This window comes from Mus caroli, chromosome 4, assembly GCF_900094665.2.
Source record: "Mus caroli chromosome 4, CAROLI_EIJ_v1.1, whole genome shotgun sequence".
Lineage (NCBI taxonomy): Eukaryota > Metazoa > Chordata > Mammalia > Rodentia > Muridae > Mus > Mus caroli.
The window spans coordinates 75,883,097-75,903,422 of record NC_034573.1 but is presented as its reverse complement, the minus strand read 5'-3'; the positions used below and the strand labels follow the sequence as shown (position 1 = coordinate 75,903,422).

General features: G+C 44.0%; 1 protein-coding gene across 2 annotated transcripts in view; it reads left to right on the top strand.

The window, feature by feature from the left end:
- Nucleotides 1-20,320, top strand: part of Ttc39b (tetratricopeptide repeat domain 39B) — a 100,632-nt gene extending 80,312 nt beyond the window's left edge. For both annotated transcript variants that reach the window (XM_021159755.2, XM_029476157.1), the window contains 9 exons: nt 342-409; nt 494-553; nt 2,178-2,339; nt 2,711-2,802; nt 4,287-4,413; nt 6,981-7,089; nt 11,332-11,449; nt 13,677-13,793; nt 16,909-20,320. In XM_021159755.2, the coding sequence (XP_021015414.1) occupies nt 342-409; nt 494-553; nt 2,178-2,339; nt 2,711-2,802; nt 4,287-4,413; nt 6,981-7,089; nt 11,332-11,449; nt 13,677-13,793; nt 16,909-16,999 (944 nt within the window). In that variant the 3' untranslated portion in view covers nt 17,000-20,320. The remainder of the gene's footprint in view (nt 1-341; nt 410-493; nt 554-2,177; nt 2,340-2,710; nt 2,803-4,286; nt 4,414-6,980; nt 7,090-11,331; nt 11,450-13,676; nt 13,794-16,908) is intronic.
- Nucleotides 20,321-20,326: the final 6 nt, after the last annotated feature.

The following is a 20,326-nucleotide window of genomic DNA, read 5'->3' as shown; positions in this document are numbered from 1 at the left end:
TAGCCCTGGCTGTCCTGGAACTCACTCTGTAGACCAGGCTGAACTCAACTCAGAAGTCCGCCTGCCTCTGCCTCCAGAGTGCTGGGATTAAAGGCGTGCACCACCACACCCGGAGTCCGCCTCCTTTCTTCAGACTTGTCTGAGACAGCCAACTCCATTCTTAAATTGTCTGCCCTGGAGCTCTTTGATCCACACCCTTCTCAGATGAAAACACAAAACAATCATTTCTATTCTGTCCACGGGTGTGTGCTGTGTGTGTATCAGGGAGAGCTGGGAGTTGGTTGTAAATTCGCGCTATTGGTTGTTTCGTGAGCACTGAGCACTGTCTGTTCAATTTCTAGGTACAGGAGAAGTGAATGTGGTGGAAGCAGAGAGTCTCCTTGCTCCGTTCCTTCAACAGTTCCCAAATGTACGTTTACTGTTCCATTGTCTGTCTCAGCCGTGACTCACAGCCGACAAGTCTGTTGAAGAGTGCTCTTTCCTCTCTCCACAGGGCTCCCTCATACTGTTCTATCATGCCCGAATCGAGCTGCTCAAAGGGAACGCTGAAAAGGTAGCTGTGCGAGCAAGGGTTATTTAAGGGCAGTGACTAAGTGGGAGTTGCGTCACACGGTCACACAGTATAAGTACATTTGTGTATGTGGACTAGCAGAGGTACAAGGAATGCGATTCTGAGAAGCTAAGCTTTTACTTTGTGCACGTATGTTTTCACACTTAGTAACTTGCCTCAAAACATGTTTACACATATGTGAAGTAGTTCTTGGTGGAGTATATAAAATATTTTTAAAAAGAAAGTGTAAAACAATACATTTTATTATGGGCATCTAAGAGGCTTCAGAGAACGTTGATCATTATCTATTCCTGCATCGATTTTGGAACCTATCTTTTACATATGATGCAACTATACTGGTTCCTCATCAAAGGAACTAGGCGATTAATTCTCTTAAAGCCAAACAGAAGTGTGTGTGTGTGTGTCTATGATGTCCTTCCATACAAATAAGATCAACCTTTTTTTTTTTTTTTTTCTATTATATTAAACCGTAGACCTACCTTCCAGATCATACATTTAAGTCTCCCTCTGTTCATTTTGATGGCTGGGTTTCCTTTTTATGAAATGGCTATTTTATACTTATTAAAGTAATCTGCTGGTGGTGACTGGCCACTAAACATTTCTGTGCACAAAAATATGGATATAGAATCCTGGGTCAGATGATGCTTGCATCTTTGACATCCAGGCAAATTGCCTTTCTCGAGAATCTTTCGATGTAAATGGATGTACAGAAATAGTGAACAGGCTGGAGAGATGCCACAGTGCTTACGAGCCCTTGCTGTTCTTGCAGAGGACCCAGGTGGGTTCCCAGCAGCTGTGTCATGCGGCTCACACCAGCCTCTGCTCAGCTTCCAAGGGATCTAGCACCCTCTCCTGGCCTCTGTAGGCACCAAGCATGCGTGTGGTACACATATACAACGCAGGCACTCACTTGCATGTACACATAAAAAATGAAGCTTTAAACATGAGATTCTATATTTATATGTCTATATTTATATCTAGTGCTCTTTGTCAACTTGGGACATCTCTGTCCTTTAATTTTTGCCCATGGGATGAGTGTAAAAAAAGAATTTAAATTTTTACTTAATTCTATTATTACTATCATTATTTGTTGTGCTGGTCAAATCTAGGGCTGGGCAAGTGCTTTACCACTAAGCTACATTCCTATGCAAACTTTCAAATTTAGTTAATCATTTTGTGAATTTGTTACATGTTTATTAACTATTCTTTTTCCTGATTTGCCTGGTTACATCTTTACCAATTTTTCTGATAAGGGCTTGGCTAACCTTTTGCTGATTATGTAGGCAATAACCTTCTCTTTGCCTTTCCAAAGATCCTTATGCTATTATACTCTGTTTTATGAAAGAACTTTGGCATTTCTATCTTACTTGGCAAGTGGCTTTCCTATTCCTGAGTTATAAAGTACAAGTCCCCTCACTGAGTGAAATAAAGCAACAGAATCCAACCATATTGTCACACGTTAAGGAAGAGAACGTAATGGCATATTGAGTGGCTTAACGAGTGGTGATTTTGTTCTTTTTGTACAGAGTGTTTTATGTATTTCCCATTAGGTTATTATCTCCTTGTCTGATATCTGGGTGATCAGCTTTATGCAATTGACTTACAGGCTCAAGAAACATTTCGAAAGTGCATTTCAGTTCAAGAAGAGTGGAAACAGTTTCACCATCTCTGTTACTGGGAATTAATGTGGATTCATATATACCAACAAAATTGGATGCAGGCGTATTACTATTCAGACCTACTTTGCAAAGAGAGTAAATGGTCCAAGGTAAGCTCCCTGCTTTTCTCATGTCCTCGGTTTGCTACATGGCCATGGTGGTTTGTCATTTAAGACTGATTTTTTTAAGAGTATGGCATGGATATTTTCCTCAGTTTAAAGCTGGAGGAGGAGGAAGATGGGGAGGAGGAGGAAGAGGAGGAGGAGGAGGAGGAGAGGAGACAGACCACACTCCAGGCAGGATGTGGCTAGGATGTAATTGCAGGTGCTGTACTCAGCAGTCCAGGTTCTAAGTGTCGTTCCTGGTGACTCAACCTTGGCGACGCCTGCATGGTTTCTAGGGGATCTCTGGTTTGCAAGGCTAGAATGCCACGTTCCTATGAGTGCTCTCTCACGAGCCCCATGTCTTTTTCCCTCTAAAGGCAACATATGTGTTCTTGAAAGCTGCCATTTTGAGCATGCTTCCAGAGGAAGAAGTGGCAGCGACTAAAGAGAATGTGGTGTCTCTGTTTAGGTGAGCATGACACTCTTTCTGTCACAGAGACCCTGGGGGTGTTAAGAAACATCTGAATTTTCCCTTCATGTTCTTTTTTCTTTTTTCCTTTTTAAAGATTTATTTATGTATTTATTTATGTATGTATTTATGTATGTATTTATTTATTTATTTATTTATTTATTATATGTAAGTACATTTAGCTGTCTTCAGGCACACCAGAAGAGGGCATCAGATCTCACAACAGATGGTTGTGAGCTACCATGTGGTTGCTGGGATTTGAACTCAGGACCTCTGGAAGAGAAGTCAGTGCTCTTAACCGCTGAGCCATCTCTGCAGCCCCCTCCCTTCATGTTCTACTCCATTAGTTTGTAACTTCTCCACTCACTGGTATGGTCACACTTTGAATAATGAATTTAGCTGAGAGCCATCATGGATTCTTTAGCATGGTTTCAGATACATTTTCATGTCTGGGAATCATGAGAATAGCATTACACTTGTTTCCTAGAATTAGGGTTTAGTTTCAGGGGCTCTGCTCTCTCGCTGCCATTGGGGTCTTTCAGGGATGCAATTGGATATTTCCTTGAATCCTTTCCCTTGCTTATGCATTCATAGAATTATGCATAAGAAGCGACCCCACAAACATGTAGTCTCTCTTCACCCATGTGTTTAGATTGTGTGTGTGTTGTATGTACACATCATGTGTAGGCGTGTATGTGTGCAAACCTGTACATGTGCAGAGGACAGAGGATGACATCAGGTGCCCCCCCACCACCACTCTACACTCTCTGCCCTATTCCCTCTAGACAGGGTGTCGCTGAACCTGGAGCCAGACTGTTGGCCAGCAAATCCCAGGGGCCTTCCCACCTCACTGGGTTACAGGCAGTGTGCATGAACCAGCCTGGGTTCCGAGCGTTTGAACTCAGTTCTTCTCGCTTGCAGGCCAGCACGCTTGCTTGCCGAGCCATCTTCCGGCCCCAGGTTCCTTAGACCTTTGAAAACACCGAATCCTAAAGGGATTATTTACAGTCACCTATGTTTGCTTAGCTTTCTCAGGTTATGCATGTGAATGGCTATCTTTTGAGACATAGTATGTTATAGGTCCGCACAGCAGCTGCAGACAGTAACAGGACATTTGCCCCTTTACATTCTTCCGTCTTGCTGGATAAAGACTTTGAGCTCTTTTCTGCTTATTTATGGAAATTGACAATTTTATACCTAGATTAGCCTGGACTGTGTTTGACCGATGTAAGATATTAGCTAAGCTGAAAGAAATATGTCAGTTAGTGGCTCTCATGGGATCAGTCGGGTACCCACATTACCCGAATGTGTGTCACCATCCAGAGCGCTGTCCCTACCCTAGGACTTCCCACTCAGGTCGGGGTATTGCCCAAAAACGTGCATTTGGAACAGTTTCCCGGCTGCTACTAGCCTGTGATGTTGTCTGAAAGCCTCAGTTGTGACTAATAAGTATGCTCACTGCCTTTCCATGGGGACCTTCACAGACAGGTGGATGGTCTGAAGCAGAGAATCGCGGGGAAATCTCTCCCAACAGAGAAGTTCGCTGTGAGGAAGGCGCGGAGGTACTCACCCCCAGCAGGCGTCCCCGGAAAGCTGGTGCTGCCAGCCCTGGTACTGCTTTTACTCACTGTTTACCTACCAGAGATAAGGCCACTGTTGAGAGCATCGAGGGATGTTCTTACCTTTGCTTGTGACGTTTATAGCTCAGTTGAGAACTATTATGTATTTTTATATTTATATGTAAACTAGTTTAAAAAAATTGAAAATTTTACCTGATGTGTTTTGACTAGTTAGTATGTTCTAGCTATTGTGATAAAGGCAACTTCAAAATAAATCATTTTGAATAAAGTGGAATTGAATTACAAAATATCACAAATTAAATTTTACATTTTCTAATAGCTATATAAAAAGGTAAAAGGGAACCTTGAAAGCATAACTTTTCAAGAATATAGTTCGTTTAACCTGGGCGTGGCGGCTTACACCTGTAATCCTAGAACTTGAGTAGCTGAGGCCAGAGAATTGCCACACATTTGAGGCCAGCCTGGGCTGCAGAGTGATTTCCAGACCAGGCAGGATTATAAAGTGAGACTCTGTCTTACAAAACCAGCTGCCTTCTCCACCCCTAAAATATTATGTCTAACCCATGTAAACAAAACGTTGCCATTTTGATGTAGGATTGTAAATAAGAGAAAACATCCTGGAGCCATGCCCTCCTGTGGACATGGGTCTCCCACCGCAAGGAGCATCCTTTGCACCAGCCATGCTGCAGTGGGAGCCCTGTGCTGCAGTGGGAGCCTGGTCCTGCGGAAGCCCTGTGCTGCAGGGCTGGAGGGGCTCCGGTCCTACTTGATCTCACCCTCCTAATCACCTCACTGTTTTGGCAAAGCCCCTGTGAAAAACACAATTTGACTCGGATTTTCAAAACAAAGCCTTCTTTTTCAAGGATAGCTGTTCAGTGCACAAAGGCATCCCAGTTCTCCTGTGTGGTTCTATGAACCTTTTTTTATTTAGGGGATTATTTAACCATTCTCCTTTGAGTGTTATGTAGTGTTTTCCAGTTTTTGCTGTCATAAGCATGCTACAATGAACATCATTTACATGTACATGTAATTAATTCTCTAGGAATGTTTTCAAAGAAATGGAATTCTTAGTGAAAGATGTTGTGTTAATGTTGGGTATATAATGCTAAATTTCTAACCCCCTCCCCCCAAAATGTCCCTGTATCAATTCAGATGACGATAATCTCCTAACTTGCATTCTGCGCTGCCACGCTGAGTTCTTTATGTGCATGCTCATTCAGCTTTCCTTTCTCCATGTATTTTAAGAGGACTAAGAATTTAGCCCCTGACCAGGGTCAGATAGGAGCCAGCCTGCAGCTAGCCTAGACCGAGGTGTTTCCCACAGAACCCCAAGATTACACTGATGGGGTGAGGTAGAAATGGACCTGTGATCACGTCCTGAGCACAGACAATAACAAGAACGCTGTGCTACACAGAGGCTCCTAGCCCCGTCTCCTAGTTGATGCCTCTGTTGCTTAATTAGCTTTAGCTCTCTTCCACATTCTTTTATATTAAGTGCTCTGCACTGGGAAGGTTTCTCTATGTCAAAGAACCTTCCAGAAACTTTACTGAGCCATTGTATTTCTTTGTCTACATTAGAACTTAGACCCTGGTATGTATCCGACCCACTTGTGCTTTGAACCACTGACGGTTGGTGGGTGTGTAGTGACAAAGAATTGACTAGAATTGCTCATACCTAGGGTTCTTGTCACAGCCTGGTTTTCATAAAAATCTCAAACCAGGCTTGCCTCGCCCTTTGATAAATACTAAGTCAATAAGAAACTTTAAATCATCATTAGTTTAAAAATAACATTATTGAATTGTGCTCCTAGCTTCCAGGATCAAAAAACAAATCCCAACATCATCACTTCCTCCCTCATGCCTGTGACTGCTCTGCTAAGGGGACTCTCAAATAATATCTGTCATACTTAAAACTCATGCTCATCATAGACCCTTCAAAATGTGAGCGGCACTATCTGGACATTAGGAAAATATTTTCACGCAAATACACATTTGCTTTTGATCCAAAAAAAATTCTCCTGTGCTAGCCCACTAAATGTAATCTGCTAGGAGGAGTCATTAGTTTACGTTTCAGGGACTGTCACTCAGCCATATGGCCTTTAAACAAGCGCCATTTCTGCATATTGGAGCGCATTACTGGGCCGACACATGTTTTTAATGATATAAAAGAACCTGAGCCCAGTAAAATAAATATTCCAATGATCATTTCTAGCGATATGCTTGGAAACACTTTATGTAAACAAGTGGCAGACATTTTAAAATATTTCCCTTTACTTAAAAGTAACAACAGAAATTTACATTAAACAAAATTGTTCATAGTGTCAGTTTAAAATACTGTTTTCCTTCCATGTCTATATTGTATCCAAGGATTGTATGCTAGAGATAATTAGTATTTGTTTGTTGAATGAATCAATGAATGATTTTTTAGTAAGAGTATAAGATAAGTGCTTACTTACCTTAGAGCATAAAAGACAAAAGGATATAGTAAAACCAGGGGAAATTATGCCACTAAATTCCAAACAAGGAAAGGTTGGAACCAAATCCTGACTGTCCTGTTGTCCTCATGTAGTTGCTGATGGTTTTCCCCTTCCTCCTTAGGAAATGATGTACGTCTGGAATGGCTTTTCAATAGTGGGAAAAAGGAAGGACCTTTCTGAAAATCTCTTGGTGACTGTGGAGAAGGCTGAGGAGGCATTGCAGAATCAAGGTAAGTGTGCGGGCCCAGGCCCTGTGTCTACTCCCTTTCCTCTCCTGTGACTCCCCGGTGCACATGTGCCTGCTTTGATCTGTGCACACCTCACCAGCAAGGCTTCAGCTTGTGCTTGTCATCAAGATAAGGGGAGGACAGCACCTCGTTACACCAGTGAGTCTTGAGCACCTAGCTCTAAACAAAGGGCATGTGCCACAAAAGACCATGGTATAGGATGAGACCCGATTTTTATGGTCTAGCCATGGCCAGTGTTTAAAAGAAGGGCCAATCAGCATCTTTGTTTCTAAGGAGCAGCTCTTCTTAGTCTTTTTCGGTTACTGTAACAGGATGCCATAGGTTGGGTAATTTATAAAGGAAAAAAAAGGATTTTTTTTTTCCTCAGATGTGGAGACTAGTGGGTGCTGAATCAAGGTGCTAGGACGGACAAGACCTTCTTACTGCCCTGTAGTGTGGCAGAGGGCATGGCGTGGGGAGAGACTGAGGCACGCAGCACACATCTACCTCTCAACACTGTCTCAGTGACAGTTAAATCTCAGTGGTTTTGAAGGGGACACTCAAGCAGCTAGCACTACTGTACTGGGCTGTGAGTGGCTCCATTGCCTTCTATTTAGGTCCACAATACATCCCACCCACTCTCTGGACTCCATGGACACCAGGCATGCATGCGACACACACACACAGAGGCAAAACACTCATGCGAATAAAACAAAACAAAAATGGTAGCCCATCTAATGGTAATCTTTGCTATTTTATTGAGAAGTTATTTTAAAAAGAAAAACGTTTTATTTTGTTTTGAAATCGACAGAACCGCATCATTTTGAAATTGAAATAAAATGGAAGTATGTTAGAGTTTACCTTTAAAATAAGACTTAGGGGCTGGAGAGATGGCTTCTTTTTAAGTAGTTACGAATTCTTGCTACTCTTGCGGAGGACCTGGGTTCAATTCCCATCACCCATATGGTAGCTTATAACTGCGTGCTGATCTGATCCTTCAGTATGTGCACTAGGCATGCAGGTGGTGGTACACATTACATGCAGGCAGAGCACTCTCACACACAAAATAAATACCACTATTTTTTTTAAATGGGGTTCCATGAGATAGGCTTCTCCAAAAAATTTAAAATTTTGAACAAATTCGGTAGTTCTCATTGTTGATCAGTGAATTTGACAAATTTAATAATTTGCTCATTCAAACTTCCATAGCTGACATAGACAGAATAGGGGAAGAAAGATAGCTCTTGCTGTTGTGGGAGATTAAAGCCCACATACCCACAAATTAAAAGGATGAATGAATGTTTATGTGGAAACAGGAAAGCAAAGGAGACACTTTTGCAGGGTTATGTGGGAACAGGTGTAGGGCATTCCCCTCCCCCCAGCATTGTCTCTCTGTCCCCTGCTTCCCCAGGCTCTGTAGGTGAACCCTCAACCTCTGTGATGTGCTCTTATATCCTCCCACCCTCAAGAGTGGGTCCTTTGTCAGTCACATTTGTAAACAAGCAGTGGCTCCCTCCGCCCCCCCCCCTCCCCCCAACAGACTGTTACCCTCAGGTTGTTTTGCTCTCCATTGTTTGGAGAAGAACTAAAGAAGTAATGCTTGCATCATATGCTCATACGGGGAAGTGGTTAGAAACCCAAAGCAGTGCACCTTTCTGTTTCTGTTTCTAATGGCATCTTCAGATGAGAGACCCGAGCAAGTTCTGGGCAGATGAGCTAAGACTCCAGCAGACACACAGGCTTGCCACAGTTCTGTCCTGTGTTTCTCCTGGGTGAAAGAACTTGTTTATGGTCAAGGTCACCAGTTACTGCAGATTAAGTTTCTAATGGGTTTTAGGACCATTGTTCTATGTAGGAACATTATCTTCTCCGACCCTAAACTCCTGACTTAGTAATTAAGCTCCCGTTCTCCAGATTGAGGGGTGGGAAATCTGTGATTGGAAAATTGAGTTAAGTTATAAGCCTGAGGTTGTGTGGGCTTCCACCCCAGCCCATATTCATAGATATCAGAATGTGGTTTGGTTTTGTGGCTCAAAAACAGGGTAGGAGGGTACCAGTGACCTACCGTAGTGACTGGGCATAGTGAGTCAAGGTTGGCCATCCACACAAAGGGCTCAGCCTAGCGCACTCGGAGGCATGCTCAGCCTTGGTCCGCATGTGGTATTAATTTCTGTACCGTTTCCTTTGGAAGTCTAAACAAATCCATCATGTACCCAGAAGTTGGCAGCAGATCCACTTTGTCTATCCTTGCAGTTAATTTGTGTGGCGACATTATATAGCAAACAGAATCAGTTACATGAAGGGATTGCAGTCTGGTGGCCTTTCACGTTTCAGTCAGCTTCCACGTTTCCTGCTTGGTGCGATCCAGCAAGTTTCTAAAATACGCAGCGTAGATATTTTTGTAGTTCTTAAGCTTCCTTCTTTCTTTGCCTGCCCACAGTTAGGACACTCAGCCCCTCACTGTGCTGCGCATACACTTGGGCATAGTTACCATGATTGAAAAAAAAAACCCAAAAACACTTTTCAAACAGTGTCATTTCTCTGTGTGTGTGTGTGTGGTTGTCAGAGGACATTTGTGACACTGGTACTTTCTTCTACCATGTGGGTCCTTGCGATGAAACCCAGGTCATCACCCTTAGTGGCAGTTATTTTTTTAATTCCAATTGAAGATGGAAACTATTGAAATCTTCCTCTTTCATGAGACTTTGAATCATGACAGGGAGTGATCATGTGACGACAGTGTGCTGTGGTCAGAGGAGTCTGTGGTTTTGCTTCTGAGGTTTGTATCGGATGTGGGATATAAACCCCTCTGTCAAATTGCTAACTTAAGATCCCCACAGAGTGACTTTACTGGTTTTTCAATGGTAGTTGTCTGTGGCACCTCAAAAACCATGATTCACTGAGCAAGCAGATGTTGTCACAACACAAACGGTCAGAAGACTGCTTCTCAAAGTTCAATAGGATACACAGCAGTGACACTAAAATCCAGTGTCCTGTGTGGGTCTCAAGGCTTCGGGCTAAGGGCTGACTGACCTGCTTTTCATAGACATCTCTGAGAGAAGCATGGCTGGGGCTGGGTGGCTGTAGGGAAAGGTCAGAGGTGTGGACATCTGTGGGCTTTCTAGTGACGTGTCAGCACTTGACAGTTAGAAGTGAACCTCAAATGTTTAAACACTTAGAAGTGAAGTGAGCCCCTTCTAGTTGGGCGAGTAGCACTGTTAACCTCTAACAGGTGAGGGCTTTATGAGCTGAAACACCAGCACATGTCACTGGTGAGACTGGTGGCGCCTTGACCCCGAAGCATGGGACTTTCAATCTGGGGACTTTCAGAGTCTGCTCAGTCCCCTTCACCACCCCTCCACACTGTCGTCACAGCCTGAGACGTGTAAATTAGCAGTCTGTCTTGGAATAGCTTCTTCACATGTCACCCGCAAAAGAAAAAAAAGCAGGAAAGCCCTCACGCATGGAGCGCATGGCATGGCTACCTTTGTCACACAGCCACCCGCCCCATGCGATGTGGCTCACTCTGCCTCATACGCCCAAACTGAGCTGGAGACAGGGGCCCGGGCAGGGAAGGAAAGCCCTGACATTCTAGGAGCATGGGGGTCCGTGGGGGCTTGGGGTGCCTCGCCCGCGTTTCAGAACCATTTCCCGGCATAACTTCCCCCCAAAAGAACATAACCTGGGAGAACTGCTAGGTTGTAAACATAATGATCTGGAAGAGAGGTTTCTGCTTCCTGCATTTTGAACGGGTGGGAGGCCATCTGCTTCTCCATATGGAAGCGCTATCCTCTCCTGCACGGGTGCCAGCAGAGTTAGAAGCCAAAACAACAGGAGGAGACAGCCTGGTTCCTCCCTTCACCTCCGAGAGGATTAATGGGGCTCATTCTTTATTTAGAGTTCAGATTTCCTGCCGTAGCTTAGGCCACAAACTTCAGAATGACCACTGAAAACTCTGCCTGTGAACACACCGAAATAAATGCTGGTGATTGAGCGAGTTCAATGTTCTTCTCAGCAAGGGTTTGCCTTGTGTCGTGAGTTAATAAACATGTTTTTGAATGGCCCCCTTAAAGCCCAACATCAGTTAGTTTTCCTCTCAGTTAGGAGTTTTTTGAAAGCATTTTTAGACTGGAGGTGCAGGGCAGCCCAGAATGTCTGCCTCGTAGAGATGGGGCTCTAGCATCCATCGCAGACACCATGCAAACAATGAGCTTTCCCCCTTCCGTTTATGCTTCTTGTTTTAAGACTTTACTGACTACTCTGTGGATGATGAATGCTTGGTGAAATTACTGAAAGGATGCTGTCTCAAGAACTTGGAGCGGCCCTTGCAAGCTGAGCTGTGTTTCAACCACGTTGTGGAAAGGTAAGCAGCCCGAGGACAGGTGGTGGCTTCAGGGGAATCTGTGGGACAAAGGGGCGCCCCGAGCCTTTAACCTCATGAACAAATCTGCGGATTGTTTGGAATATGGCTTTACGTTATTTCCACTCAGTGCTTAAAGATGACTGCTTAATGTAAACTTAGAGCCAGGCTGACAGTCGCTAAGCGTTGGCTGTATACTACTGAGCCTCTCAAACTCACTTGGTCTCTATCACTTCCTGTGGGGTGTGTGTGTGTGTGTGTGTGTGTGTGTGTGTGTGTGTATGACGGTGATTTGGCAGGGAAGAGAGGTGAAAATACTGCTCCTTGTTTTTTCTCAAAGGACATTTCTTCTGTGTATGGTGATCTTTGTTTTACAGCAATGACAGTACTGTCCTGATACTTTTCAGAGAGTTGGAGCAAGGGTGACTGCCTGTCAGTAAACTGGTGACCACTGTGTTCTCTAACGGCTGTGACTACTCACTCTGCACAGTGTGGGCCCAGGAGCAGGGCTCCCTATTTCTTTTCATAAAGAACCTGAAAACTGCATCTAATGTCAGGTCTCCTGGGTTTTAAATATTGGTTCAATATTTTTGAAAAGACTGAAAGCCAAAAAGATGGAGGCCATTCAGTGTGCCACCTGATGCCTTCTTTCCCAGGTCACGTGCCTTTCCATTAACAGCCACTTGGACCCCTCCCTCATGGCAGTATTTATGAGAATGTAGGACACAGCGTCTTGCTCCCCAGTAAGGTAGTTTGGTGTACACGCAGCTCTAGTTTATTGGCATTTTCCTAATGTTCAAAGGCCGGCTGGCAACAGCAGTGACCATGTGTGCCGCTTGCTTCGTTTAGTTGAATTTCACAGGGAATCATTGACTGGTGTGGTTTACAATGTTTGAATTGTACAATCACCTTAGGTGGGGTTAAGTTGAAGAGGAGACCTCCTACACCACTCACCTCGGCTTCTGCGCAAGCCACTTTTGTGTTAATATCATTGTTGAGCACAGTTCTTGGAACTCTAGAGCAAGGGACATTTGAAATGCAAGTTTCCAGGATTGGCCTCTTGATGGTTAATTTCCAAAGAGATATGTTTTTTGTTTTTTCTTCATGCCAGAAGTACAGGCAAAAGGTCATCTGTCTTGACCCTTGCCAGCAAGTGAGTTTCTTCTGGTCCACACTTTCTCCAAAAGATGCATCCTCTATTCCAAGCTGAAGGTCCAGCCACCTGCTGTCTGTGGGTTTAGGGCTTCATCTTCTGCATGGCCACCAAGACACAAAGTCCTAGGTCTCTGCATAACCACGTCTCCTTCCACACAACTATCTCCTCTTACTTCTTTGGCATCTGAGACTAGTTTTGGCTATACCCTGATAAACTGAAATTAATCTGACACAAAATTAGACAAGTCAGCAAATAGAGTAGCCATTCAGAATGGAAACTGTGGGGTATCACATTGCATTTTGTACTTAAAAAAAAAAGACTTATTTATTTTATGTATTCAAGTACACTGTAGCTCTCTTCAGACACACCAGAAGAGGGCGTCAGACCCCATTACAGATGGTTGTGAGCCACCATGTGGTTTCTGGGAATTGAACTCAGGAGCTCTGGAAGAGCAGGCAGTGCTCCTAACAGCTGCGCCATCTCTCCAGCCCACATTTTGTATTTTTGATAATGAGTATATTTTTATGCATGTATCTGCCACCAAAAGTAAAAAATCCATTCTAGTTTGAACTACAGAAACAGTTCGCTCTAGATTTAAAACACTGTTGTTAACTCAACCTTTTCCCTGGGCTTCTAGTTTTCATAATGATGCTGAAACAAGACTACTAGCCACCCAGTCACTGACATTTTGAAGAATTCTAAGACTAAGTAGGAAGGGAATTGATGCTTAATTAAACACAAAACCAGTGCAACTTCCTTCCTCCTAAATTTAGAATCGCATGCTCATGAAGGTGATCTTGTCAACTCTGGGTTCATCTTATTGAAGGTCTGTGCGTATTGGCTGACCTGAGAGGCTGTGTGTGTGGTACCAGTGCTGGCCTTACCTAAAGAACAGAAGATTAGTGTATGGAAGTGCACTTCATTCCATACGTTGCGAGGCCTCGTATCTGTGAGGCAGCATCCTTCCTCTGATGGTAGTCTCGATGCTGTCTGGGAAATGAAGAGTGATGTGTGTCTCAGGTGATGCCTTTTGTGTTCTTTTAAGACTTAATTGATTTTCATTTGCTCTTTTAGTGAAAAACTATTGAAGTACGACCACTATCTGGTGCCATTTACGCTGTTTGAGTTGGCATTTTTGTATAAAAGCCAAGGGGAAATTGACAAGGCCATAAAGGTCCTAGAAACTGCAAGGTGAGTACTGAAGGTAACTTGCCCTGTGGCCTTGAAGCGGGAGACATCAGTGCTACTGCAACAGCACCAGTGACTTTGATTCCTTAACGCCGGTGGGCTTTTGCTGGAGTCAGCCCACTGCTCTGCGGCTACCTGCAGATGTGGTTGTGTGCACCTAGCTGACTGACCAGCTTCAGCATTACTGTCTTCTATATCAGAGTCAGCACACTTCGCTGCAAACGACCAAGCAGTAGGCATCTGGGCCTCAGAGTGGGCACTGGCTTTAGAGCCATAAACCGTCCATCTATTGTATGCACTTGATCCACTGTATGTACCTGTAATGTGGAAGGGAAGGGGAGAATGGGCGTGTTCAGAGCTGCTCTTTGAGCCATAGTTTTTTGACCAACAAATACTGTCATATAAGCCATATCTGACATTTCCTGAAGAGCTTCTGATCATGTGATCTTTCCCTGCATTCATTTTTCTCTTCTATGGCAGGTCTAAGTGTCTTTTAGTGACTCAGACTTGTCTAGATAGTGACTCAGACTTGTGGTCATGGCACTTTTTCAGCAAGACAAAACCTGTAGTCTGTTTGAAGAATGCCATACAGTTGAGTGTAATAGCTCACACACAAGTGTCATCCCTACTCTAATCCCAGGCAGTAGGAACATTGCCACAAACATGAAGCTAGCCTGGGCTACAAAGTGAGACCTTGAGTCAAACACAAACATAAACAGACAGTGAGATCTTGTGTTGAAAACAAACAAAACAAAAAAATCAAAGCAAAAAGTTCTGGGTCATAAATAGCTTAGTAGTCACTGTTACTTCTTCCTGTTCACTGAGTGCCTGTTATAAACCAGGTCAGTGAAGGCCATGGAGGGGCTGCTGTGAGCTCAGTAGGGAATGCCCTGCAGGGCTAGCTGAAGAGAGATGAGAGACTCGGAGATGTGCAGTGTTGATCTGGGGTGCCTGGATGTTAACTGAGTTGAGAGTCTTTGGAGGAGGAGACAGTGTAGTTGACACCTGTGTAAGTAGGCTAGTTTTGGAAAGGTGGGTCACCAGGTCATCCTGCACAGGATGTGGCCGTGGAGCCCCTGGGTTAGGCAGTGTGGTTAGTGGGTGGACAGTGGTGGTTTATACTAGCTACGGGAACCCTCAGAGCAGCAGGGTTTTGGGAGGAAAGAGACACAGCGCTCAGTGCTGCAGTACTTTGTGGTGGCTGCTCAGGATCCACATGGAGAGGGTGAGCTGGCTGGCCACGAGATGTGCAGCCGTTTTCAGGGCCACATGGACAGGAGCCAAAGTCCCCAGCACGGAGTGTCATAGTCAAAGCCATTGTTCCTGAGGTCATTCGGGGAGCGTCAGAGCTGGAGCTGGAGGCCCCTGGAGCATTCCAGTCTAGATATTTAAGTTGTAAGAGTTGGACGCTTAAGATCTTAGAGTTAAGAGGATGGTCCGTTGCTGTTTAACTTCTACAGATGTCAATGTTTAATTAAAGTTGTTTCAGAACAGTGAGGTGCAGCACGTGGCTCAGAGAATCAAGAATGAGCCCGTAAACCTGAAGACCAGAGCTCTCTTCCTAGAACCTGCATTAAGGTAGAAGGAAAGCATGAGCTCCATCGAGTTGTCCCCTGACCTCCTCACGGGCTCTGTGGCATTACCTACACCCATACAACAAGACACACACCCAGTGATAACAATGATAACATTAACATGAACCCTCTAAATTCATACAAGTGGTCGTCAGCTAAGAAAGTTCAGATATGAGAAGGCAAACATTCCTTAGAATGGGTGCCAGTGAGTGCAGCTGCCAAACAGCATAAGACCAGAACTATAGAGGTCATGGGTGACCATGACAGGGAGGCGGGCTCAGCTACCATAAGATGCTAGGGACGTTAGCTGTGAACAGACTGGCAATATGGAGGAAGACGCCTTAGGGAGGTGGTGCCACCAAGTACTTCTTTCTTACAAGAGAAATGGACAATGCAGGAAGAAGCCACTTTGGAAGGTAAGGTGTTAGGCATGAGAGCACTGCTGTGTTCCAGCTGTGACGTCTGTATATCCTCAGATGAAAGTGTGGGGGCGCGGCACAGTGAGCACTGCTGCTTCAGACGTTCACTGTTGGAACACAGCGCTACTCAGCGCAGCTGGGGCAGCAGGCGATGCTGCTCGGTTCAGCGTGGGTTTTTCAAAATGGCCAGGGTCTGGCCAGACCCTGAGAAAATATTCACTTATTCTTTGATAAATCTTAGTAACAGGTTTATTTTAATCTGTGAATTTCAGAATCTATCACACTCATCAAAGTTATCAAGAAAGTGTTAAAAAAAAAAAAGGCAGGGGAATAGAAAGAAACACTACTTCAGAGGCAGCATCAGCTGTCTGTCTGCCAAAGCAGTATATGAATCCAGGAGACCTAAGTCGAAGCTGTCCTGTCTACTTTGCCAGTTCCTTGCAATTATAGTGAGGAGAAGTCAACATGAACGATTTAAGTCCATGTTCTTTCTCATGGTTCTGGGGACTGACCCCAGAGGCTCTGTGTGCCAGGCGTGTTCTCTCCCACTGTGTTCCATTCCTCGCCTCTTACTGTGTACCCACCCCTGCCTTCTTGACCCCTTCTGACACTGGTCTAATTGAGTCATTAGTGACAAAATCACTGAAAACTTACATGAGAACTGGAATCAATGGTTTGGGGGTCACGGGGAAATCCTGGTGTCTTTGTTGGGGGGAAGCGTGTGGGTTTCAAGGTATTTTTATTCTGCTGAATAGTGGATTGCTCATGATCATTGTGTTCTATGAACCTGCCTTAATGTTTTCCTCTTTAAATATGGAAGTTGAGCCATGTAGCAGTATTTAGCCAATGTGCCATGCCTTCATGACCATGCTATAGTGTGGTCTGGCAATTAGAATGATTTACTCAACGTATAACCTCTTAAATCATCACCGGGGAAGCTTCAGGAAAGCAAGAATGCAGACTCACTATTCACTTTGCCCCACAGAAAGAGGCTGCTCTTTACTCTGCTCCAGTAGAGCATGTTAGAGTCAGATGTAACGGGCTATCAGAGGGAGGCAGAGGAAAGGGGCGGCACCCCGCTAGGCAGGGTACATTCTGACTGTACAATTTTATCCTTGTGTTCAGAAATAACTATAAGGATTACTCCCTGGAGTCCAGACTGCACTTCAGAATTCAAGCAGCTCTTCATCTCTGGAAGAAACCTTCCACAGACTGATCCGGAACACGCAGGATGGAATCTTCCCCCCGCTAACATTGACTCTTGCTATGGAGATCAGTCTCTGTGTCAGGGTGGAACCATGATCCTTCAAATCAGAAACAGAAAGCCTGCTGTCAGGCACTTCCTGTCACCGGAGTGGCGTACTGTTTGGTCTACATATTTCCCCTCTGGAATGACATTTAATACTACACAGAAATTCTTATACTCTGCCTTCACTGTAGATTTCAATTGAGGGGGTGAAGTCTTTTAAAAGACTGGCAGGTACAATAAAGCCTAGTTAGATTATTTATTTTTTTAATGTAAAAATTAATATTGTTCAAATAGTAAATGGCTTTATCAGCTGAGCCATTTTTAGATTGGCTTGTCCTTTAAACTTCAGAGATATTTTACTGCTGTTTAAATCTCTGAGAGTAAATAAATATCACATCTATAATAGTATGACAGTGGGTTTCTGAAGATTCTGGAAGAGGGAAGTGAGGGGCCTGAGGTGGGTGAAGTATTCCTAGGCAGAAGGGACTTGTATCTCAGCAAGATGTTGTAAGTTTCAGGATTTCCAGTCCTCTCATTGGTTGAAGGTGGTGGCATTTTTCAGAAACTATTCTGTATTTGAATGTACTCATATCAGATCCAATAATAGCATTCAATCACATAGACACATTTCTTATGTATCTAAGGGAATAAAAAGCTATATTTTAGATCTCCCTAAGCTTAGTGCGGAGGCCTGAAATACAGACTTCCATTGTGTTTCTTACAGGAAGGGAACGCTCCTGTTGCTTTAAATGACATGTGACATTGTGTCAGAGATTGTTTACAGTCATGATGCTGCTGACCCAGGGGCATGGCTCCTTCCAAATATCCAGGCTGCATTGTGGTTCTCTGAGTAGGAACCCGGATCAGAGCACGAGCAGATGCCCTTCTGGAGTCCCCACACCTGTCAATCACCGTCTGTGAATTAGAAAGAACACGCTCATTTCGTGAAACAGAAAAGGCACAGGCGGCTTTAAAGTTCTCTTTGAATTGTATAACTGTGAGTCTCTGTGTTAGACATTTTCAACAATGTTTAGCATTAATTCAAACTCTGCCTGTTAGAATATAGTTTCTTCAACCCCTCGCTCTCCTCACAGTCAACGGCCTATCGATAGTGGGTGTTATAGCTGAGGGCCAGATTCCACCCAGTGACAAAAACCAGTTAGAGAGTCCATGGACCTGGGCTTTTGTCTCATTTCTATTATTTCCAAGACCAGTAACTTCTCTAGAGGGTAGATGGCTCCACCTTCCCTCGTCAGAGCCCCAAGTTTGTAGTTCGGAGTCCTTCTCTTGTTGGTTAATAGTTAACAACATAAGGCAAATAACTTACCTTCTCCAGGACTTGGGTTTTCCAGTGGGGGTGGCAAGGTAGCACTCACTGCCTGAGGCCCCCAGAGCTGGTGCATGTGGTAGCTTTCTGTATACCTGGGAAGCTGTACACGTAAGAGTGAGTTTGATAACTATGGTCTTGCACATGGATTACAATACCTCTAGTATCCGCTGAGTCTGTGGTCTCTTGTCTACAGTGAGATGAATGTGAGCATTCAGAACCTTTCAGTTTATTTATTTATGCATTTAGCACTGACAGTGGCCCAGATTGTGGAGTTGCTCCTGCTGTCCCCGACTGCAGTTCCCCATGCTCAGCAGGCACTGGTGGCCTATTACGTAAGGTGTCATTTCTTGATCAGCATTGATAACATGGAGGCAGAAATCATTATATCTCACTAATATGAATCACACAATTAGCTACAGATAGTAGGGAAATAAATTGTCATGAGGTATAGAAATATGTTTAATAATTATATATATGAAGAAAAGTTTATAAATTCTTTAGAAGAGCTTTGATAACGATATTTTAAAAACACAATCTATTCATACTATTAATGTGATGGGGTGTGGTGGCACACACTGTTAATTCTAGCATTTGGGGGGCAGGGGCAGGCAAATCTCTGAGTTCGAGGCCAGCCTGGTCTATTTATTCAAAACTCAAACCAAACAAACAAAAAGAAAATCCATATTTTGTGAGAAACTATCAAAGCTCATGGTCTGTAAATTCCCATTCTGATATAAAAAATGAAAAAAATTAAGCTAAAAATGACTGTTTTAGAGATTGGAGGGTGTCCTGGCAGTTAAGGGCACTTTCTGCTTTTCCAGAGGACCAGGGTTTGTTTCCCAGCACCCGTGGCAGGCAGTCCTTAACTGTCTGTAACTCCAGAAGAGCTGACACTCGCTCTGGCCTCTGTAGGCACCCAAACACACATGGCTTGCATTCACATAGAAACACACATACATACACATTAAGTAGACAACAAATCATTTTTTAAATGACTACTTTTATACTATCAAACAAATCTACTTGTGCTATTTTCTTTTGTTTATATTGCTCACATTCTCTCTGTCAGCAGTGTGGACCATCTATCCAGTGGCTTTGTAAGTACTGCAATAGAATTAATACCACAGAACTTTATCTAGTTTCTGTCATGTTCAAGATACTGTACTGGCACCAATTTCTTAGGATGTTTGTAAGAATCATCTTTTAAAATCTGTTGTGATTTAAGATGTTTTTTGAAGAGCAAGTGCCTAAGAGACAACGTTATCTAATCATCTTTTTGAGGCCACAGGCAATAGGCTGGGTTTCCAGTATGTCTGATTGCAGTTTCTGTAGCTCCCCGCAGAGACAGTGTTCTGAGTGGTGTTTTGTAAATGTAAGGATTGTATTTCAGAGCCTCAGGAGGGAAAGCCTAATTTCCTCGGGAGAATTGATGGCAGGGTAACTACAGCATCCCGAGTGTATTTGACCACTTGCTCTGTCTGCACATAGGAGATGTTCCCGAGTTACACTGCAGACAGTTCAGTGGCCGGCCTTCCACCTGTCCTGAGGACAGGAAGAGACAAGTGGGCAGGAGCTAAGAGAGATCAATTTCAGATTCCTGGACACTGCAGCCATTAGAGCAATCCAACAGCCCTACCAGCTCCTTGGGAATGGAGTGAATTCAGCAGTTCTGGTGACTGTCATCCCGCCCTGGACTGAGTGTCTATCTGGGTTCATTGAATTGGAGGTCACCTCATTCTACAGTGCTTTGATCAGGGTCTAAAAGCTGAGGTAGGGAAAGGTAAAAAGCAGGTACACCCTCTTCAAATAGAAGCGCATGTTCCTTGTCAATCATTCTACTGTGATGGGCACTAGCGTCATCTGCTATTGTGTTTGTTATGGGTCTGGCTGGCTCATCTGTCCTGTGCCATCTATTCTGGATAGATCCTTGTTAGTAGAGCCCCACTCCCTGGACAGTAAAAATA